Raw genomic sequence first — 24,018 nt, 5'->3', positions numbered from 1 at the left:
CTTACTTGTGCATATAAAAGAAGATATAACCACTCCGATCTCGATCACTCTGCACAGAAGCCTCTTGGATTTTAGATACTTCGAGGTCATTATAAGTAAACCACGCCTGCTTCTTGATGTCATACACATCACTAATGTAATGACCTGAAATAAATAAAATCTTAAAATTGAGTTTTTTAAAAAACATTATTGAATTTTTCTCAGATACAGGAAGTTTCAGAAAGAGAGAGAAACTGCCACCTCACCCACCTTACCCCCAACAATGTTTCTAAAAGCCATTCAAAATACATGTACAAAAATTTAAGGGAGGAATATACTACATAGGCACAACCTTTCTGATAAACATATTTTGTTTAGGGGAATTTGGGTCATTTATGAACAGAAAAATCACAACAGCTGCACCTATTAACACCATTCACATTTAGTGTGATCAAAGAAAAGATTTCAAAGTTTTTCTTGATGCATTCAACTTCCACCTCACAAACTAGGCACAGAGCAACCTAATAAGGAGCAGATGCTGGCTACTTCATTTACAAAATGCTGAAACCATGATGTCCATTTACCTGAAGAAGAAGTGCTACCAATGTGACTGACAACACTGATGAGCCGATAGGAGTGAGGAAGATTTCCTGTCTGGAAAACAGAAGCAGGCAAGACTTTTAACTCTTCATTTGAATAAAAGCAGAATACTAAATTTAAATTTATTATCAAACCTGACATGGCTAAGTTTCAGAATATGTATAGTCAGATTCCATAAAAAATCCAGTGGTTGGTATTGTCCGTTGACCCAAGAATTCTACTCCCAACTAAGAATTTATAAGAAAATAATTCAAAAAAAGAAAAGAGTATATGTATAAAATTACTCACTGTAGCATTACCTATAATAATGAAAAGTTGGAACTAACAATAAGCCCAATAATAGTTAAATGGTTAGTGGTACATCAACTCAATACAGTATTATTCATTTATTTAAAAAAAATTAAGTCGGCCAGCAACATGTTAACTTGTTTTTCAAACCCACATGAATGCATATAATAACCAGAGCTCTATAAAAATGGGTATTGTGATGGGCCAGCCCTGTGGCATAGGGGCTAAGTGTGCGCGCTCCGCTGCTGGCGGCCCGGGTTTGGATCCCGGGCGCGCGCCGTCTCACTGCTTGTCAGGCCATGCTCTGGCGGCGTCCCATATAAAGTGGAGGAAGATGGGCATGGATGTTACCCCAGGACCAGTCTTCCTCAGCAAAAAGATGAGGATAGGCATGGATGTTAGCCCAGGGCTGATCTTCCTCACACAAAAAAATAAATAAATAAAAATAGGTATTATGAAAATTAATAAAGGGAAATCTTATTTAAAATGGAATCAGGAGGCCAGAAGGAGGGGCTCCCATGAAGTACCACTCAAGGTCAATTATAGGAAAGAGAGTCAATTACAGACCCCAACAGAAAATCCTCAACAGGAGAGAATGAATTACAGGAAGAAATGTGCATTGCATCCCAAGCAGAATCACTACCCCAGCAACTCATCGAATAAAAAACCATCACCATCCTGAACTCTTTTTTTTTTTTTTTTTGAGGAAGATCAGCCCTGAGCTAACATCCATGCTAATCCTCCTCATTTTGTGAGGAAGACTGGCTCTGAGCTAACATCTATTGCCAATCCTCCTCCTTCCCCCCCTCCCCCCAAAGCCCCAGTTGATAGTTGTATGTCACATTTGCACAGCCTTCTAGTTGCTGTATGTGGGATGCGACCTCAGCATGGCCAGAGAAGCGGTGCATCGGTGCGTGCCCGGGATCCAAACCCGGGCCGCCAGTAGCAGAGCGCGCACACTTAACCGCTAAGCCACGGGGCCGGCCCACCATCCTGAACTCTTACTTTTCTCCAACGGACCTTTGTTCAAAACCCCTCCCAAGTTCTTCCTTTTTCTCTATAAAATAATGTACCTCTCCCTTGATGGTTGGATTTGCCCATAGTCTGCCATAGCATGCACACCCCAAATTGCAATTCTTTTTTTTTTTGCTGAGGAAGATTGGCCCTGAGCTAACATCTGTTGCCAATCTTCCTCTATTTTGTATGTGAGCCACCATCACAGCATGGCCATTGATAAATGAGTGGTGTAGGTCCACGCCTGGGAAACTGAACCTGGGCTACCGAAGTGGAGCACACCGAACTTAACCACTAAGCCAACCAGGGCTGGCCCCATGAATTGCAATTCTTTAGCTATTCCTGAATAAAATCGTTTTGCTGGTAAGATAACTAGCTGTTTTATTTTTAAGGTTAACAGTATGTTAACGGGTAAGTACTAGAAAACAGAATGAAAAAGAATGATAAGAGTTGCTGTGTTACCTAAGGGATTATGGGTGAACTTTTACATTTTGAATATTAAAAAAAAATGCTTAAAATATTGTTAGTAGAAAAATAAAACAACTGAAAAGTGATATTCATGCACTGCAGGCAGCACTATAAGGTACAATTTTGGGAAGGAATATACTATATTAAACAAGATACCATTAAAATGCTCATAAACTTTGATGCAGTAATTTATTTCTGGGGATTTATTTAAAGAAGAAAATCATAAATATAGAAAACATTACAATCATACACAGTTCCTCAATGTATTATTTATTACAGTGAAAAAACAAACAATTTAAATGTTCAACGTTAAAAATTAAATAAAATAGTATGTTCATTTGAGGGACTATGGTATAGCCCTCAAATTTTATTAAAAATAAAATGCTTACAAATAATTAGTCTTCTACAAGCAGGATAAAAACTGTACTTATGACTTTTTAAAAGTATACTTGAGGGTAGGAATGACCAAAGAATATGTCAAAATGCTAACAGTAGTTGTGTTAGGATATTGGGATCCTGGGTAATTAAAATTACAAAAATTTTGGAAAATGGGGAAAAAGCAATTATTCAAGGGAGAAGAAGGTTAAAGAAGAAAGATTCCCATGTGCTCTAGTTAATGTCATGAATTCAATCGTTTTTTCTGAGTAACAACCAACTAGTTTTGGTATTGAACTTTATGACAGTATGGTTTTCACAGTACAGGTGACTTAAAGAGCAGGAAGAGTGATACTGACAGTGACCAGCTCCCCTCAGGGAATAAAACACCACCCACCTCAGCATTTCTCTTCAGTTCCTCGGCTTCGGCTTCCGTGTACTCCATATCTAAAACATCCTCATTTCCGGAGTCCTCATCAGAACCCAACGAATCCAGAAAAGAGTTGTTAAACTCTGAAGAACACAAAGACAAAGTCTTATAAAAGTTCTTGGAACAGATATAAAGAGATACAATTAGGAAGATAAAAGACAGCTTGAGGTACATATTTTATCATCCTAAGAAAACATAAAACATATTACTAGGGTTCCAATTCACCCAGCCCACTCTGGGGAATAACAATTCAGATACCAGGTATCTATAAAAGAAATGTTCCTTTTTCTTTTAAATATACTTATATGAAAGGGAATATAATAACTCTAATAAGAAAGGAATAAAACTGAAAGAATATAATTTTATGGAGAATCCAATTTCACTAAATTCAATATTATGTAAACTATATGTTAGATTCGAAATACTTGGTGCGTATTGTAGATGCCACCAGCAAATACAAATTAGCTCTCAGAAACGAGATCATAAAAACATCAAAATCTTTTCATTTTATTCAATATTAAATCCTTTTTTTGAAATTTAACAAAAATAATGGAAATTCAATCTTTAACTCTTAAGTTTCACCTAAAATACATTAAACAAACAAATCCCAGATCCGTTTTTTTCCTTTAATAATGTGCTTCCACTGGAAGGATCCATCTTTACAAATGGCTTTAAAGAATCCCAGAAGCATTTGTACATAAATGGCTCTTTGCTTCCAAATATAATTAATTCCACTAGAACCACAGCACAGAGCTGTTTAAAAGGCATGAAGCCTGAGAATGGGAAGAACAAGACAAGAGGCCACAGCATCGAAGCTCCAGAAGTTGGAAAGTAGATGGGTGACTGACTTAGCCGACCTAAGAAAGCCAAAGGCAAATCCTAAGGCAGGAAGGAGAAAGCTGAGAATCAATCCAGATTGCATCACAGAACCCTCAAAAGACATACAACTTGGAAGTACCAGGTACCTCTGAAACTGGAGGCTAAGGAGGGGATACAAATAAGGATTAGGTGAAAGCTGTTTGAGAAACAGACTGCTAGATCCACTTCCCCCACTTCATGCTGCTGGGCAACGAGAGAAGTGTGGAGCTTTATTCTCTGGAGAGGGTAAAACAGTCTCCGGATGAGGGGATGCCAGGCACAGGGAGGCCATGAATACCACGCTAAAAATGGGGGCAGGCGACAGTCTGCATATTGAAGGATGAGTATAACCACCCCACACCCCCTGCTCTATGCCTATACTTGGGTCCAGAACTTTGGCAGCCACATCTTTTACACCTTTAGGTAAAGGCAAGAGATTAGAAAACTCTTCTTTAGGAATCTGACCAGCCCAGGAGAAAGGCCTAAAATATTAACATCATCCCCCAAACAGTCCCACTCTGTAAAACTCAAAGTTGGTAAGCCCTAGCTATTCATGTGCTCAGAAATTCCAATCATCTTGTTAGTTCTCTACTCTTAATCACGAGCTGAGAGCCAAGGACTACTAGATATCTGAGGAAAGCCTCTAACACGGAACATAGAGACCATAATAAACACACAAGACTGAGCAATCGGAAGGAAACAGAATCTATTCAGGGAGCAGAAAACTTCAAATAAACAAACAAACGAACTAAATTTAATATCCTCGAGAGAGCTGAGATGGTATTGCTTCCATGAACAAACAAAAAAAAGATCTTACAAAAAAGGAACATTTGCAAAACAAATCAGTTCCTGAAAATTAGAAATATGATATAAATAAAACACTCAAAAGAAGGCTTAGAATTAGGGATAAGGTTGGAGAAACTTCCCAGAGGGTAGAGCAAAATGACAAAAAGATGGAAAACTGGAGAGAAGAGATGGGAAAATTAAGAGGACCAGACCAGAGGGTCTAGATTATAGGAGTTTCAAAAAGAGAAAAGAGAGTAAGTGGAACGGAGGAAATCAGTGAAAATTTCTTAGAACTGAAGGACACAAGTTTCTAGATTAAAATAATCCACAGTACCCAGGAAAATGGATGAAACAGACCCACAACATGGCACTTCAACACTGTGAAACTTCATCACAATAGAAACAAAGAGAAGATCCCACAACCTTTCAGAGAAAAAAGAGGTCACATCAGGATAAAGAACGGCTTCAGACTTTTCATACAGCAACCTTGTAAACAAGACTTCTGTCACTGCCCAGCAGCATGAAACTGGGGGAAAACAGTGCTCTCACGACTGCAAACCCAGAATTCTATATTCAGCCAAACTATCAATCAAATACCAGAGTAGAATGAAACTTACAAGGCCTCCAAAAACTCTAAGTCACATCTCCTCTTTTTCAAGAAAACTAGTGGGGATGTTCTCCATGCAACCACAAGTAGATCAAGAATGAGGAAGTGAGATACAGGAAATGGGAGATTCAAACAAGGAGAGAATCAGAGGGAACCTCCAGCAGAATGGCTCGGGAGATCTCAGGATATCCGTGCACGATGTAGAGGGCAACCAGTCTGGACTGGAGCAACATGACTTGAGACAGCCATCATCGCCACCACTGCACCATCTTTTTAATCTGAGGACAGAATGCCTGGGTGAGCCTAGCTTGAATTCTTATTTGTAAGTGTTCCGACCATGTGCCAGTGAAATTGTTGCTCCTCCCTCCACACCCTCATGTCTAGATAAGCCTAGAACACTCATTTTGTACCACCAAAGTGTTCTGCTTTGATCTGTTTCTGAGAGCTGGAGAAAGACCACAGTCATCTCAGAAACAGAAAATATAGAGTTAGCCCACTTTCCTGACTATATGTCCCTGTGGACTTCCAGCACCTGGTCTATATTTGTTCTGCCAAGTGCCATGCCTACTGGGAACTTTATGCTTCTGCATATTCACTCATGACTGCCCACTGACTTCCCCAGAGTGAGCTCTTGTAAATTCACAGGGAAACTGAAGCCACATTGTCTTCTCCTAGGAGTCTTAACAGTGGCAGTATTGCTCTTTCATTACAGACACACTGTCCCTCCTATTTAATTCTTAAAAATTAAAAAAATGTTTAGGGATATGGATATAGACGGTAAAATTATTTTTTTAAAAAGCAAGCTAATGATGAATACAAACGTTAGAATAGTGGTGTCCCAGGCCAGCCTGGCGGCGTAGCAGTTAAGTGCGCGTGCTCCGCTGCGGCGGCCTGGGGGTTCAGATGCCAGGTGCGCACCAACGCACCACTTGTCAAGCCATGCTGTGGCGGTGTCCCATATAAAGCAGAGGAAGAAGGGCATGGATGTTAGCCCAGGGCCAGTCTTCCTCGGCAAAAAGAGGAAGATTGGCAATGGATATTAGCTCAGGGCTAATCTTCCCCACGCACACACACAAAAATAAATAATAATAATAATAATAGTGGTTTTCTCTGGGAAGGAGGGGAAAAGGAGGGATATACAGGTAACTTCTAAGGTTCTACTTCCTTACTTGGGAGGTGTTCAAATTTGTTATTGTTATTAAAAACAACAAACACATTTTATATGCTCTTCTGTGTGTGACACATTACACCATTAAAAAAAATGTAGGGCCAGCCCAGTGGTGTAGTGGTTAAGTTTGCGTGCCCTACTTCAGTGGCCCAGGGTTCACGGGTTCGGATCCTGGGCACGGACCTACACACTGGTGGCTCATCAAGCAATGCTCTGGCAGCATCCCACGTACAAAAAATAGAGGAAGATCGGCACAGATGTTAGCTCAGGGCCAATTTTCCTCAAGCAAAAAGAGGAAGATGGGCAATAGACGTTAGCTCAGGGCCAATCTTCCTCACCAAAAAAAAAAAAAAAAGTAATTAAAATAATCTACACACCTTGAAGACTTAACTCGGTAGCTCTTTTGAGGTCATCATCTTCTTTTTGTTCCCAAGCCTCCTAAAGGGACAAGAACAAAACTAAGGTATTTAAAGAGGTACTGATCAAATTTATTTAATGAGAATAAAATCAGCTGCTCTGGAAGTATTTGCGAATAATGTGTTCCATAATCTTATGGATGTTTGGAATATGACCTCTTGAGGGATGTGGGGAAGTTCTTTATTTTTTTCAAAACTGTCCTCCTAAAACACAACCTTGGGGATTAAAAAGGTTTAAATGCTCTCTCCTCTAGTCAGTGGCATTTGGCTTGCCAAGGAAAAGCCATTCGATGTGACATTATGATGCAATTCCCTGTCTTATATTGATGAAATACCTGGCATACAGGCGATACTTAGCTGACTGTTCCTTTCTTTTCCCTGATTTACAGCATGTCACAATTTCCATGGTATAAATACTACCCCCATGGCCAAGTGTGAGTTCCACCATGAAGCTGAACGCAGAGTTGGGAAGAGGTGTGCACAGTCGGCTCTCCTAAGCTGACGGTGAGCTGGCTCTAGCACACCACTGACCCTAAGTCTATCACAGCAAGATAAACAATATTTCCACAGGACATTATTCACAGATATCTATTTTTATTCTTGCTAAAGAAACCAAGACACATAACAGAAGCTTGGTAAATACTAAATGAATGCTGTTGACTGTTATTCTAATATATCTCAGGTTCTCTTAGAAAAAATAATACCTCTGAAAATGTCTCAACTAGATGACTAATTAAAAAAAAGAATAGGAAAATGTTGATTATAAAAAATTTCCCCTCTCATCTTCAGAGAAAAGATAATTTATAAATGATGTATGAATAAGGAAAAAATATAATTTAAGCATAATTATTTTATACTTTTCTCAATTCTAGACTTTTTTTTAAAGTTACTAAAGTATATAAGCAGCTCAGAATGAACTATTCTGCATTATAGTCCCGGGAGCAATAATACTGTGTTCAAGAAAGCAACAGAGGCCGGCCCCGTGGCTTGGTGGTTAAGTGAGCGCGCTCCGATGCTGGTGGCCCGGGTTCGGTTCCCGGGCACGCACCGAGGCACCACTTCTCTGTCCATCCTGAGGCCGAGTCCCACATACAGCAACTGGAAGGATGTGCAGCTATGACATACAACTATCTACTGGGGCTTTGGGGGGAAAAAATAAATAAATAAAAATCTTTAAAAAAAAAAAAAGAAAGCAACAGAGATATTCCCTAAGAGGAAATATGATTACTTAAACTTATCCAAGTATATAAAGTCTATGCTGAAACCAGAAGGTAAAAGACTCTCTTTAATTATTAATAGAATGATGTAGGTATACCAAACTAAAGAAACTTCATCTTATAATCCTATCCTCATATTTGAGAAAAATAAGATAGTTTTAACTGGGTCGGCTGACAAGAAATAGGATATATGTCTTTCAACAATGAAAAAGAAGTGTGCTGAATTTCTTCTTTTTCTGCACCATTGTTAAGAAATCAGACGTTGGTCTTTCACATTAAAAGTAAGTTTTCTAAGACAAATGATTACTATATACTATTTGTAAAATAATTTGACACATACACATCTTGACGACAAGGCAGCTAGGGATACGCTTCTTATAAATAAAAGGACAAGGAACAGCTGGTTCTGAAGTGGTTAAAGTAGCAGTGCTCAACCTTGGCTGCACGTTAGAATCACTGAGGGAAGTTTTAAAAAATCCTTATTGAAAAAAAAAGAAATCTAGATGCCCAGACCACACCCAGATCAATTACATCAGAATTTCTGAGGGACAGAACAACCCAGGCATCAGGATTTCTTAAAACTCCCCAGATAATATTAATGTGCAGTTAAAGATTGAGACCCACTGTTCTAGAGAGATTAGATTTCTCAATCTGACTATTTGCAAACACTAAAACTATGCATTCATTCTAGGGAGTCTTGCTAAATTTTTATTACTAACATAACTTGGATTGCATAGGATTAGGCAACCATGAAAATATCACCTTTTAGTCAGATATGTCAGGTAACTGTAACACTGCAACTCAACCAGCTTTGGCATACAATATAAGCATAAAAAATTAAAAGCGGAGAATAGATTACTACATAAAGAAAAGAGCAGATACATCTTAGTCTATGAATAAAATCTGAAACTTCAGATCATATTCCGGAGAATTTTATGCTCAAATAGTTCACAGGAAAGGATTCACATTGTGAGAAAATGATCAAAACAAATACACCGTCTTCAAATATTAATAATAAATTCATGGTGATATGCTGGCTGTTTCTACGATATGCAAAATAAAGTTGGACTGAGGATGATCTCTAATAACCCATCTTGCTTTAGCATGCAATAACTTACAGTAATGGGAGGAGACAGGAATACATTTTGTTGCATTTGGATTTTAAAAAAAAAAAACACAACTATCAATGTTTCTGTTTCAAACTCAAGGCAAAGCCCCAAAAAAGTTTTTTTGTTTCTTTTGGTGGATCAATGACTTACTGTACGTAAATCACCTGGAACAATGCCCGACACATTAGAAAGTGTTATTATAAGTGTTCATTACACATATTAATTATTATTATTATTATTCTATCTCTTGGGAAAGACAGGTATGGAGAAGGCAGCAATATAAACATCTCTTACCTGCTCCTGAAGGCTCTGAGCCAAGGCCTGCTGAAGCTCTTGCTCTTCCCTTTCACGCTCCATGTCATACTGCTGGAGCCAATCCACCTCCCCTTGAGATCCTTCTGGTGTTTTGTTTTCTTTATTCTCATCACAGTCTTTAGTGATCTCAGTAAAACTGGCAGGATCTGAAGCAGAACATAACGTAACTGGGAAATCCTCTCTAATAAACTGAAATCTCTGGACTAGAGTGACATCTACTGCTCAGAGAGTAATTTATCCTAACTTCATACATAACTTGCTTGGGACATACAATTTCACCTTACTGTAACTAGATCAGGGTTTCTCAATCTCAGCACTACCGAAATTCTGGGTGGGACAATTTTTTGTTGGGGGTGGGGCCTGTCCCATGCACTGTAGCATGTTTAGCAACATCCCTGGCCTCTACCTACTAGATGCCAGTAGCACTCCACTCCCCAGTTGTGACAACCAAAAATGACATTGTCAAATGTCCCCTGGTGGACAAAACTGCCCTTAGGTGAGAACCACTGATCTATAGCAATTGTTTTGAAACTTAACCAATCATCAGAAGCACTATGGTTAAGGATGGAGAAGAATAAATAGCCACATCATAGGTCATAATGTCATATGACCAAGTACTAGGAATAAAGTATTGTTTAGAGTAAATGAAGTAAGAATTAGACTAGAAGGATTAATATTGAGATTTTCCCATTTATTACATTGTATGTCAAATGAGTGTGTTTTCACATTAATGATCAAATAAGCTTTGTACATATTCTGTATCAAAAGAGCTACATAAAATATGTAACAAACATCTCATGTTTAACACAAGTATATGACAACATATATGTTTAAAACACTCATCCAGGGAGATAAGAAAAAAAATTATATTTCATTTCTTTTTGTTCTTTCTCAATCTCTAGACTATGACTAGCTGGAATAACCAGTGTGGTCATGATTTTGTTCTGCTTATTTGAATTTCATTATAATTTTTTTTTTTTTTTTGGTGAGGAATATCAGCCCTGTGCTAACACCTGCCAATCTTCCTCTTTTTTTTTTTCTTTTTTTGCTGAGGAAGACTGGCCCTGGGCTAACATCCGTGCCCACCTTCCTCCACTTTATATGGGACACTGCCACAGCATGGCTTGCCAAGCGGTACGTCAGTGCGCGCCCGGGATCCGAACCGGCGAACCCTGGGCCACCACAGCAGAGCGCGCGCACTCAACTGCTTGTGCCACCGGGCCAGCCCCCTCATTATAATTTTTAATACACGTAAGAGTGGGGAGAAGATGGTCCTCCCTCCCTTCCTTCCATCTCAAACTCTTTACCAAAGCAAAAATTCTCAACAAGTTAAGGAAATTCTCATAAAAAGAATTTAACCGGCCAAAAGGAATTACCTTTACAGATTAATTTTATATGGATTGTTTTAAAATTAGTATATGCTCTTTACCTGCCCTTATACTGCATTTTAACCATTTAAATGATAAGATACTTTTCCATAGCACAACTCTGAAGCTTACAGCATCTTGGTTTTAGACTGTGAATCAGCAACTAGTCATCATTTTTTTTTTTTTTTTGGTGACGAAGATCAGCCCTGAGCTAACATCCATGCCAATCCTCCTCTTTTTGCTGAGGAAGACTGGCCCCGGGCTAACATCCATGCCCATCTTTCTCTACTTGATATGGGACGCCGCCACAGCATGGCCTGACAAGCAGTACATCAGTGCGCGCCCAGGATCCGAACCCCGGTTGCCAGCAGCAGAGCGCGCGCACTTAATTGCTATGCCACAGGGCTGGCCCCAGTCATCATTTTTTAATTGAACTGAATTACTGACTGAATATTTACCATTAAAACTAACTCTGAATATTCACTAAAAGAGGAAAAGAACCATGGGATACAGTAAGTGCAAAAAGCAGTATGATCCCAATTTAAAAAAATTATACTAGAGATGTCAATAATTTCTTCTTTTCCTCCGTTCTTAGAGAAAAAGTCATTTCCATAGCCTGGAAGGGGCAGCTCTGAAGCCTATATGACCTTGCCTGTCTCTTTGGCCTTAGCTTACTGGACCAAGAATGGATATTTGAGTCAACCAATCAGATTACTTCTTTAGGAAATTTGGAACTAAGACATTCCAAGTTGGCTGATGCTGAGCATTTCAAGTGGAAGAAAGATTTGGGAGTTGAGGCTGCTATGTTAGGACATACGATGAGTATCATTACTTTTATTATCAAAACATACTCATAAAAAAAGGTGACAGGTACAAGTTTTTTTTTTTTTCCTGAGGAAGATTTGCCCTGAGCTAACATCTGTTGCCAACCTTCCTCTTTTTGCTTGAGGAAGACTGTTGCTGAGCTAACATCTGAGCCCATCTTCCTTTATTTTGTATGTGGGATGCCGCCACAGCATGGCTTGATGAGCAGCGTGTAGGTCCACACCCAGGATCCGAACCTGTGAACCCCAGACCACTGAAGTGGAGCATGCGAACTCAACCACTATGCCGTGGGGCCAGCCCCGGTACAATTTTTCTTAACTTTTTCAGCACTCAATGTACCTATATACCTCACACAACCCTGGAATTACACTAGTAATTAATCCATGTGATAGAAAACAGATCAAGAAAGTTGACTTCGAGATGCTAAAATCAATATACATTTGTCTTCAGGACAAGATTATCAGATGGGTATAAAAACAACTTAAGATTTATGGGAACAAATATGACCACACAGTCATAATATACTTTTAAGGAATTTGCACCATGGATCAAAGGGGAACCATGTGTTAAAACTCAACACTCTTATACTAAATATATCATCTACTTCTTCCCCCACTCCAACTGAAACCTGCTCCTTTCCTACATTCTATATTTCAGTGAATGGGATCACTACATGGCAGGCACTGCCGTAGAAGCTGGGGATACAGTCATAATTAAGACAAGATGGCCCTTGCCCTCAAGGAGCTTAAATGCAAAGGCTCTGAGATGATAATGAGCTTAGCATATCTGAGGAACAGCGAGAGAGAATGCCAGTATGGCTAAAATAGTAAAGTGAAAGAGGGGGAGTGGAGACAGGCCATGGTAAGAAGCTTGGATTGAGCGTAATGCGGAGTCACAACAAGTTTGAAACAGAAGAGTGACAATGTCATTTACGCTTCAGGAAGATTACTTGAGCTTCTTTGTTCATGAAAGAAGGTGTGGAGGGGGCAAGAGTGGAGGAAGAGACATTAGGAATCAGCTGTAGTGGCCCAAGTGAGAGATGGAAGACTAGAGTTGTAGTATGAAAATGCTGATAAATGGTTGGATTCAGGACATATTTTGGAGGTATAGCTGACTAGACTCACTGATGGACTGAATGTGAGGTATGAAACACAACAAAAAATCAAGGGAGATGTTTTTTGGCCTGAACAACTGGATTTATATGAGGAAGGCATATGGGCAGGGGGGAAAGGGGAATAAAAACTAGTCAAACGGACATTTCAAGTAGGCATTTCAATATACAAGTTTAAAGATAGGGACGAGATCCAGGCTAGAGATATGAATTTGATATTTCATCAGTATATGAGGCTGTGGTACTATATGAGATCACTTAGGAAGAGAGCTTACATAGGAAAGAAGACAGCTAAGGACAGCATCCTGGGAATACTCCAACAATTAGAGTTCTGAGGAGGGAAGCAAAAAAAAAAAAAAAATAAACCTGAAATAACTAGTTGGTTTAATAGGAACAAAAAACCCAACAAGTGTGCTGTCAGGGAAGCTCATAGAGAAAAGTTTATAAGGTTTCAAATGTTAAGGAGGGAGCGGTGGATTGTGTGAAATACTGTTCATGTAAACTTGATAAACACCCTTTCAGTGGCATGGTGGGGAGGAAAGCCCACCTGGAGAGGGCTGACAAGAGAATGGGAGGTGGTAAGAAAGCAGAGAGAAGGAATAAAACAATTCTTCCAGAGAATTTTGCTATGAGGGGAGCAAAGAAATGGGGCAGTAGCTGGAGGGGCACGTAAGGTCCTAAGAGGGTTTTCAAAGATGGGTAATATTAAGCTACAAGGGGAGTAATTTAGAAGAGAGGGAAGACCTGATGCAGAAGAGAAAGAGTACAACTTCAAGAGAGAAGGTCTTTGGAAGGCACAGTGGCTGACATTTTAGAAATGAATGGAGGGACTGGCCTTAAATAAGAACAGGGATATTTCCTCCATAACAAAAGCGAAGGCAGAGTTTTCATCTGATTGCATCTATTTTCTTTGAAAAGTATACAGCTAAGTTATGAACTCAGAGTATGTGTGGAAGGAGAACGGCAGATCTGAGGAAGAGATCACAGAGACCCAGAAAAGAAATTCACTAAGCAAGTATAACAAATGACTAGTAGCACTTGGGGCCCGTTTAAGAGTGTAGTCATGAATTTAAGGAAAGTCTAGTCCGCAGTTTTGTGATTTTTCTCCAGCAATCTTCAGCTGCTTGGGTATAGGCATGGAATAAGAAGCTAGTTCAGTTGGGGTTTTGTCAGGCTACTGTGACAGACGAAAAGAGAGGAAGGAGATAAAAGAGTACTAAAATATGGCACATAGGCTGGGGAAGGAAATGATAACAAGAGGGAGGTGATGAATAGCAAAAAAGTAGAAGTCAAAGGATTGGAAGTCTTAATGAGATCAAGTAATTGTTGAAATAAGAATATGACACTAGGTGAGCTGGAAGGAGAGACAGGTTACAGAGATATTTAAAATCAAGATTTCATGAGTGGTACAGTTACTGATGACAACAAAGTCTAGGGAAGTGGTTCTCAAATTTTAGCATGCATCAGAATCACTTGGAATCAATACCCAGAATGCTGAGCCCCACATCCAGAGTTTCTCATTCAGTAGGTCTAGGGTGGGGCCAAGAATGGCATTTCTAGCAAGTTCCCACATGATTCTGATGGTCTCGGGACACACATTGAGAAGCACTGGTCTAGGGTATGACTTCTGTCAGTGATCAAGATGGGGTAGAAGAAAAGATCTTTTGAATTAAGATCAGGAACTGAGAAACTAGGCTGTTGTTGGATCATTTATGAGGATGGTGAAGTCCCTAAGAATGTTGATGGGAGTGACTGGAAGGTAAAAGACAGCTATAGAAAAAGATAATAGGTGGCAGTCTGACGTCATGTACTTCAAAAAGAGCTGGGATTTTTGTAGGATGAAAGGAGTCAAGCACTTGGAAATGGCAGTGGGTAACAAGGAGAAAAGCTATCCCATCTCCAGGCTCTGAAGTTTTAGGGTATGGGGGAAAAACAGCTTACACTTAAAGAACAGTAGCACAATCCATACTGGGAGCCTTTCAAAGAAAAACTGGCCTTGACTAGAGACTAAAGAGACCTAACTACCAAATGCAGTGGGTAAACACTGGGTTCTGGGTTAAAAAAACAGAAAGTATAAAAAAATATTTTTGAGACAATTGGGGAAATGTGTATGTGGGCTCTAAATTGGAATTATATATGGAATTACTGTTCATATTCTTAAGTGTGGTAATTGTTATGTAGGAAAATTTCCATATACTTAGGAGATTCTGAAGCGTTTTAGAATGTGTCATGATACCTGCAATTTCAAATGGTTCCATTCAAAAAGAAAAGTGTGTGTGTGTGTAGTCTCCAAAGATGGTCTCCAATGAACCATGCCTACTGGTATTCTTACTCTTGTGTAGTCTCCCTCACAGGGAATCTGGGCAGATCCTGTGAGTGCTTTAACCAAGAAAATGTGGTAGAATCGATTTTGTGCTAACCTTGTGCCTAAACGTTAAGGAGGCCCGGCAGCTCCCCCTTTTGCGCTTTTGGGAACCCTGAGCTATTATGTAAGAAGCTTGGCTACGCTGCTGGAGAGACCACACAGAGGGGGAGACTACAGGAAGAGATGAAAAGAGGAAGAGAAGAGGGGGAGGGAGACAGGAGTGAGGGGAAGGGAGTAACGGAGAGGATATCTAGCCACCCCAGCTGACCCTTCTAACCAACACAACCAAGGTGCCAAGGTGGGCCATCTTGGATGTTGCAGCCTCGTCAAACCCCAGCCAACATCACATGGAGCAGAAGAACTACCAGCCAACACCAGTCAATCCACAGAATTATGAGAGATATTAAAATTATTGTTGTTTTACGGCACTAATTTTGGGGTAACTGCTACACAACTACACGCACATACACTGGGGGCCGGGGAGAGAGAAAGTAAACGTGATAAAATGTTAATTCATGAATCTAGGTGAAGGGTATTCAAGAGTTCATTGTTTTATTCTTCAACTTCTCTCTGGATTTGAAAACTTTCAAAATAAAAACCTTATGGAGAATTTGATCATATCTAATCATTCCTTAGAATTACTGTTAATATTTAAAGTATGATAATGGGGGCCGGCCCCGTGGCCTAGCGGTTAAGTGCGCGCGCTCCGCTGCTGGCGGCCCGGGTTCGCATCCCGGGCGCAAACCGACGCACCGCTTCTCCGGCCATGCTGAGGCCGCGTCCCACATGCAGCAACTAGAAGGATGTGCAGCTATGACATACAACTACCTACTGGGGCTTTAAGGGGAAAAAAAATAAATAAATAAAATCTTTAAAGTATGACAATGGGATTGAGGACACGTTTTTTAAAAAAAGAGTTCTTATCTTTTAGAGATACTGAAATCCTTACTGATGAAATGATCTAGTATCTGGGATTCACTTCTAAATAATCCAGGGGATGAGGTGGAGAAGGAAACTGGGATATAGATGAAACAAGACTGGCTTTTTATTAATATTATCGTTGACACTGGGTACAAGGGGGAAGGTTCATTATACTCATCTCTCTACTTTTGTTTTGGCTCAATATTCTCCATAAGTTTAAAAAAAAAAAAAAAAAGAATTGCAGGACAAGCAATGTCTTTAGGTTTCAGTTACAGTAAGAAGGCAAATGAAATGGTGAGGTTAAAACAGCAGAAAACACAACAATGGCCTGCAACCAACTGGGGAAGATGGTAGCTAAAGAATAGAGGATCTTATATAAGGATATAAAGTACTTATGAACAAGCTTGCTCTTCCCAAAGCTACTACAGTTATAAACCACCTGTGATTATTAATGATTTTGATAACCTCAGTGTTCTCCTCCATGGGCACAGATAATCCAGAACTAATAGTACATAAGAATAACTTCCTTTGTTAATTTTAGGGAGACACAGGACTGAGCAAAGAATTGAAAGGAAGAGCTGAAAGCAGGAAATAAACTGGCAAGGGACAAAAGCACTAATATTAACCAACAATATCTAAGGGCAGTGATTATAAGTTTAATAAGAGAAGGGGATTTCATAAGGATACCTGCATCGAGAGGGGAAAAAAAAAAGGAATGCCTCCATACAAAAATCATCAGCTTTTTGTTTCCAGTTAAATTGAGGATATACTAATTTTTACTTCACTTGCATATAAAATAATTCAAAATTGAAGAGGCCTTAACCCCAAGAATATAGCAAATAATTTTGTGATATACTACTATTCTCTTCATCTCCAAAATCCTAGGCTTCATGCACTGAAACACAGAGATAGACAGATAGATAGATATAGGTATTAGGGATATCAGAAGAAAAAATCAGAGTTGGTCATAGGAAGAGGTAGGAAAAATTTTCTACCTAAAAATCTTAAAATACTCATAGTGCAAGGCAAGGAAGCTCAGCTCTGTTGTTCCCACCAATAACCTGAGAAATAACAAAATATGAAGAATTACTACCACAAAAATAATTTTTTATCTGTATAGTAGTTTATATTATATGTATATACTATCTAATACTCTACTCACAACCTTCTGAAGTATGTCTGGTAGAGCCCCATACAGAGTTAAGAAAATTGAGTTTCAAAGAGGTTCAATTACCTATTTAGAAATTCATAGCTAGTAGATGGTGTAGCCAAGACTAGAGGCCCAAGACCTGATCTCTTGGTTCAGTGGTCTTCCTACCATTATGAAGGGAAGAACCCAAAGGAGAATGGAGAAATTGAATTATTTATACACTAAAACTTGGTATAAGTTCAGATATAGAAAAATGAAGAAAGAACTACACAAATTCTGAGACAGCAGTGATGAGAGAAAAGTGACCAAAAACTAACACAAACATTTATTAAACACGTGTAAGAATACTAACTTTTCTTTTGACGCACACCTAAAGGGATATGGCATACTTTACCACCAGTCTTTGGGTACTACTCACAATATTTACTTCTCATTTTTCAAATTGTTAAAAAAAAAAGCATGGGAGCCAGCCTGGTGGCGTAGCGGTTAAGTGCACGCGCTCCGTTGTGGCGGTCTGGGGTTCGTAGGTTCGGATCCCGGGCGCACACCGACGCACTGCTTGTCTAAGCCTTGCTGTGGCGTAGTCCCATACAAAGTAGAGGAATATGTGCACGGATGTTAGCCCAGGGCCAGTCTTCCTCAGCAAAAAAGAGGAGGATTGGCAGCAGACATGAGCTCAGGGCTAATCTTCCTCACCAAAAAAAAAAAAAAAAAAAAAAAAAGCATGAAAATATTATTAGCTCTGTTCTACAGATCCATCTCACCTCCAATTATTTAGAAGCCATTTGTCACTATGAGGCTTTGGAACACAGTTGTGCCTTGTTTAACAGATGTTTGTCTTCATTAAACCTACCCGGCTCTGTGACTATTTTGGGCTTCTCAGTTTCCATAGGGTCTGGATTTTCAGGCATTTCTTGAATATCATCTTCTGCAAATCCAGTATCTGGGCTGCTGGTTGGTTTATCATCATCTTCATGACTCAGAGACGGTGAAGCTTCTCTCTTACTTATCTCTAAAACAGCTGCCAGAAGCTCTTCTTCGCTCATTCCGTCAAACCCTGAGTTTTCCAATTCGGATTTATCAGGCTCTATTTTGCACGATTTTGAATCCTGAAGAAGAGAGTTACTTTTAGGGGAAACCAGGATGCCTACAAATATAGCAATCTTAGAGTTTAAAGGGAGAAGTTTATTTTATTTCCACAAAGTTTCCTTCCTTTGATGCTTTGCTTATTTAACAATCAATAACCAATATACAAACCTACTGGCAAGCCTGATTTTCCAGTAATAATAACTATATGAGGATACAGGTTTATTTTCTTGATCATAATGAGTGTTAAGTATGCTCCTTCTAGAAATTTGGATACATAAAAATAATAAAATTCACTCAAAATCCTTCACTCAGGATAATTACTACAAGTATTTTTGGTGTATTTTCTTCCAGATAAGCTGGATCATACTGTAAATATTCTGTCACTACACCTAATATTCCTTTTTAAATGTTGGCAGGTCTTGTTCATTTTTTTAATAAATGAGAAAAATAAAAACGACATCAAGATTATATAAATATTCTGAAGTTATATTCTGAATAACTTTCTCTCATTTCTGGGAGAATTTCTGACTTTGTCATTTCTCAAACAAGGTGAGCAACCACAAACTACCTCTAGCTTTAAAGTAAGATGGGAAACGAGTCAGATGAAAAAAAAACCTACTAAAATAATTACGTTATCTTACCAAACGGGAGGTTTAAAATCAGTCACATGAGATGACGCAAACTCCCAGAAAAGCTTATATCTTCCAAGTATTAACTATCATTATATGTCAAGATAGAATGATGTAGCTATGCCTTCACACGCATTATTTAAACCTTTAGATTACCTGGACAGCCTGTTGATGTAAAATCTTTATTACGGTTCCCCCATATTAACAGTTAGTACCAAAATAAAGCAAGTAATTATTTGAGGACCAATATGCAAAAGTAGCTCTGAAGGCTAACAGGAGAAAGCAATTTATGTAAAATTTTCACTTCTTAAAAGTCTCCCGGTGGTGTACTGGTTAGGTTCACGTGCTCCGCTTTGGCGGCCCGGGGTTCTCAGGTTCGGATCCCAGGCGCAGACCTGTGCACCACTCATCAGGCCATACTGTGGCAGCATCCCACATATAAAAAAATAGAGGAAGATGGGCATAGATGTTAGCTCAGGGCCAACCTTCCTCAGCAAAAAGAGGAAGATTGGCAACAGATGTGAGCTTAGGGCCAATCTTTCTTACCAAAAAAAAAAAAAAAGTCTCAATCCTGGGGGGCCGGCCCAGTGGTGTAGTGGTTAAGTTTGCGTACTCTGCTTTGGTGGCCTGGGGTTTGCAGGTTCAGATCCCGGGCACGGACCTATGCACTGCTTGTCAAGCCATGCTTGGCAGGCATCCCACAAATAAAGTAGAGGAAGATGGGCACAGATGTCAGCTCAGGGCCAATCTTCCTCAGCAAAAAGAGGAGGATTGGCAATGGATGTTAGCCAACGGCTAATCTTCCTCACAAAAAAAAAAAAAGAAAGAAAGAAAAGTCTCAATCTGGAAACAACCTAAGTGTCCATCAATGGATGAATGGATAAGGAAGATGTGGTATGTGTCTATGTGTATATACTGGAATACTATTCAGCCATAAAAAAGAATGAAATCTTGCCACTTACAACAACATGGATGGACCCTGAGGGCATTATGCTAAGTAAAATAAGTTAGGCAGAGAAAGACAAACACCATATGATCTCACTTTTATGTAGAATCTAAAAAACACAAACCAAAAAAACCAAGCTCACAGATACAGGTTGGCAGAGGCAGGCAGGGGAGGTGGGTGAAATGAGTGAAGGGGGTCAAAAGGCACAAACTTCCAGTTATAAAAATAAATAAGTCATGGGGATATAATGTATAGCATGGTGACTGTAGTTAATAATGTTGTATTATACATTTGAAAGTTACTAAGAGTGTAAATCTTAAAAGTCCTCCTCATAAGAAAAAAAATTTTTTTGTAACTACACATGGTGACAGATGTTTACTAGACTTACTGTGGTGATCACTTCACAATATATACAAATATCGAATGTACACCTGAAACTAATACAACATCATACATCAATTTATACCTCAAAAAAAAAAGTCTCAATCCATCTTTAAAAAGACTGGTTTTGTGGCTACAGAAAGCACACTCTTTAAAACTAGTATTTGAACATACCCATTAAGTTTATGATCTATCTTGTATATTTACTAAGTTTGCTGATGCTGGTTATGAAAGGCATTTGTTTGAACAGTAAGGTATTTCATATCTTCGCTATACAAATCTTCGTCAGATATTTTGATGAGATATTGCTTACTTTTTCCAGGTCTTCCTGCTGCTGTTCACTGCCTGGTATTTCACAAAGTCTCTGGTTAAGGGCCACAGAGCGTTTTAGCTCATCCTCACTGTCTGAATCAAGGCATAAAGCAACGGAGCTCTTGGATTTGAGGGTGAAATTCCTGTAATTTAAGGAAAAAAATCCTATGCAAGTCTGATAAATAAACATTTGTCCTAGTTATTCTTTTGATGTATAAATACCAAAATAAAACAAAAAGCTTTTCCATTATGGAAAACGATTTAAAAGAGAAAAAACAATGTATCAAAAGAGGTATATTTAAGCATTACCTTTGCCCCACTCCAAAAGAGCCATGCTTTGAAAATTAGACAACTTGTGTGCTATTATACATCAGTAAACCCATCACTTTGTGCCTTTTTTCTTTTAATGATCAACCCCAAGAAGTCTGTTACTGTCTTTATAAAGCAAGTGCATGCAGACATAGCAATGAAGAAATGCTGACAACAGAGTGCACAAGGAATAATTTTTGATCTTTCGAATTATGATCTGTGTACTTTAAAATTAACAGTAACATTCCACTTATCCAGTTATATGTAGGTCAGACTTCTGGCAACTTCTACCTTCCAGGACACAGGAATTCAAAAGTAAGAAAAAAGGCTTCTGAGGACGGCAGGAGTTTCAAACCCCATGCACTTTACTCTTTAGACAGGGACCCTTCTTTCCCAGGAAACGGTGTATAAAATAACGTAGTTAAGGTCATCAAGAAATGAGAGCTAAGAAATGAGAGACAATAACCACAAAAAGGGCAATAAAGAACTACAAAGTCATTTAATGTAAAGGGAAACTGTCTTGTAAGAATTAAGAGCCTCTGAGGGCATTATCATATTAGAACACAGTGCAATAACTAATACTCATAATGCTGATTTTAAGTCAACACAATAGACTTAAATTACCTTCAGTATATTTTATTTAAGAAAATGAGGAATTCTGTAAGGTTACAGAGAATATAGCCATCCAAAATGGTTAAACAGGGCTGGCCCCGTGGCTTAGTGGTTAAGTGCGTGCGCTCCGCTGCTGGCGGCCCGGGTTCGGATCCCGGGGAACACACCGACGCACTGCTTGTCTGGCCATGCTGAGGCCGCGTCCCACATACAGCAACTAGAAGGATGTGGGGCTATGACATACAACTATCTACTGGGGCTTTGGGGGAAAAAAATAAATAAATAAAATAAAAAAAAGAAAAAAAGAAAAAAATAAAATGGTTAAACATTTTTAAAGATTAATGCTTAAAAAGGCAAGCTTCAGTTATATAAAAATTCATTTATATGGAATGTCAAATATTCTTCAATGATACCAGATAAGTAAGGTGTTACTGTGTTGTCTTCTCAGTGAGCTGAAAATAAACTAAAGGAAAAAGTGGTAAAGGTCAAAGAGCATGAACTTTCTTCGATGGAGGTTAACATAAATTCATATGCTATACTAAAAAAAAATGTAAAATGGAAATTGGAAAATGCAACTAATCTAAATGTGAAAACTGTAAATAAACATATAGAATGATGGCACCAAGAAGTAAGAGGCCACAATGGAAATCAGGAGGGTTGCGTAGCAATGTAGATCAAAGAAAAGAGGCACGTGGTCAGTGGTAAGCCCAACACGGTCTGCGGCTGAGAGCAGCCAGGATATCACTGCACTCCAGCCGGAACACCTGAAGAGCCTCCCATGATGTGTTCGAAAGGGTTTTTAGTATAACTTAGAAAGAGCCAATCAGCCATCTTAATTCCTCATTTCTGATTTCATGCTCACCAAGCGAAACTGAACATATTAATTTGTTTATTCACGTAAATATTTTGCTGGAGGGTGACACCTGGCTACTAAGGTACCAGGGTCAAATGTGACAAAGGACACTGTAGAAGAAACAGTGGTATTCTGGTTCATGACTCAGCCTCTTTTAAGTTTGATCGGCATGACAGGTCTTCTAGGGCCTAATCATCCTTTATTGACCAACTCTCAAACTCTCATACCAGTAGACCCTGGAGAACAGATGACCATGCCAAGTATAATGATGCCCAATGAAACCATCTCTTTCTAGAAACTATAGTGATTTGGTACATAAAGAGTGCATTCCATTAATAGTTACTATATTCACAGAAGGCAGCTTGCCTGTAGTAATGAAAAATATTCATCTTGTAAATGCATCACTTGCTCACTTTCTAAGCAGCCAAGTGGTATTGCTCATTTGTATCTTGAGAACGGGCAAGAGTATTCATATCGGTACCATTTCAGATTTCTAGTCATGTTAGTCATCTGGTTTTAATTGCACTGAAAAATAATTAACAGGAGGAAAAGAAAATAGCAGTTCCCAAATGTCATTTTATGGTTATATAAGCCCCCCAAAAGCCCTTAAACAACAAAAGCGTCTCCCTGTAAAAGTACTCTGGGACGGCAAATTTTTAGAAAAACTAATTTTAATAAGACAAATGACAACGAAGTCATTTAGAATTGTCTAGTCAGGAACTGTGGTTCTAGTTAAATCATGGAGGAGGTATACTAAAAAAAAGATATTTGCTTCACTTCTTGGACAAACTTTTGGTCTTAAGCAAAAAACACAAAACATTTGTAGAATAGCTACATTCCAGTGTGTTTTCCTGTCCCCTTTCAAAATAGCTCCAGTTCAGTGTCTAAGACAAGAAGCCTCAGACTGGCTAGCAACAGGTGAAAAGATATTTTGGGATCTCCATGCATATCTTTGAGGAACCCCTTTATACCAACAGGGTTATTTTATCCCTTCAATCCTTAAAATCCATTGTCATCAGTCAATTTCTAGAGTTGTGGGATGAAAACATTACATATTAACAGATGATTTAAAAAGTTTTAAAACAAAATTTTGAGAGGATCATCTGAATTTGCTTCACTGTTAAAAACTTGTTATACCCTTGATTATAAGCAGATTCAGGAAAATTTCAAAGCAGATTCAGGAAAATTTCAAAGTATAGTAATACAGAGCAGTTACCATGCAAAAAGAGAGACAATAAAGAAAAGGGGAGGGGATAATTGTGGAAATTAGGTAAGCCAAATCCTTAAAAATACAAATTTTGGGTACACAAGAAATATAACTCACTTTGAAGGTGTAGAAGTGCTGGTGATGCAGGAATTCACCATTTGAGAGGCTTTCAATGGTCTAGAACTATCAGAAAATTAGAAAATATATAATGTATACAATTACGTTATTAAAAATATATATTTAACTTATAAAATGAATTATTCTGTACTATAGTCCCTTATATATCCTCTTGAAAAGTAAATAATCATACT

At 38.7% G+C, this 24,018-nt stretch overlaps 1 protein-coding gene across 11 annotated transcripts in view; it reads right to left on the bottom strand.

Moving 5' to 3' along the window:
* The window catches only part of USP37 (ubiquitin specific peptidase 37), an 89,956-nt gene that overhangs the window by 7,488 nt on the left and 58,450 nt on the right, over positions 1 to 24,018 (bottom strand). For 7 of the 11 annotated variants that reach the window (XM_087424837.1, XM_087424833.1, XM_087424836.1 and 4 more), the window contains 8 exons: positions 23,825 to 23,890; positions 20,728 to 20,869; positions 18,223 to 18,478; positions 9,610 to 9,776; positions 6,951 to 7,011; positions 3,122 to 3,237; positions 564 to 633; positions 6 to 144 (listed from right to left, as the gene is read on the bottom strand). In XM_087424837.1, coding sequence (XP_087280963.1) covers positions 6 to 144; positions 564 to 633; positions 3,122 to 3,237; positions 6,951 to 7,011; positions 9,610 to 9,776; positions 18,223 to 18,478; positions 20,728 to 20,869; positions 23,825 to 23,890 — 1,017 coding nt within the window. The remainder of the gene's footprint in view (positions 1 to 5; positions 145 to 563; positions 634 to 3,121; positions 3,238 to 6,950; positions 7,012 to 9,609; positions 9,777 to 18,222; positions 18,479 to 20,727; positions 20,870 to 23,824; positions 23,891 to 24,018) is intronic. The other 4 variants (XM_087424831.1, XM_087424832.1, XM_087424834.1 and 1 more) reach the window with 2 other exon arrangements.

This window comes from Ceratotherium simum, chromosome 37, assembly GCF_057802395.1.
Source record: "Ceratotherium simum simum isolate JZ-2026a chromosome 37, ASM5780239v1, whole genome shotgun sequence".
Taxonomy (NCBI): Eukaryota; Metazoa; Chordata; class Mammalia; order Perissodactyla; family Rhinocerotidae; genus Ceratotherium; species Ceratotherium simum.
Note: the sequence above shows the minus strand (reverse complement) of the source record. Positions and strands in the feature narration are given on the sequence as shown.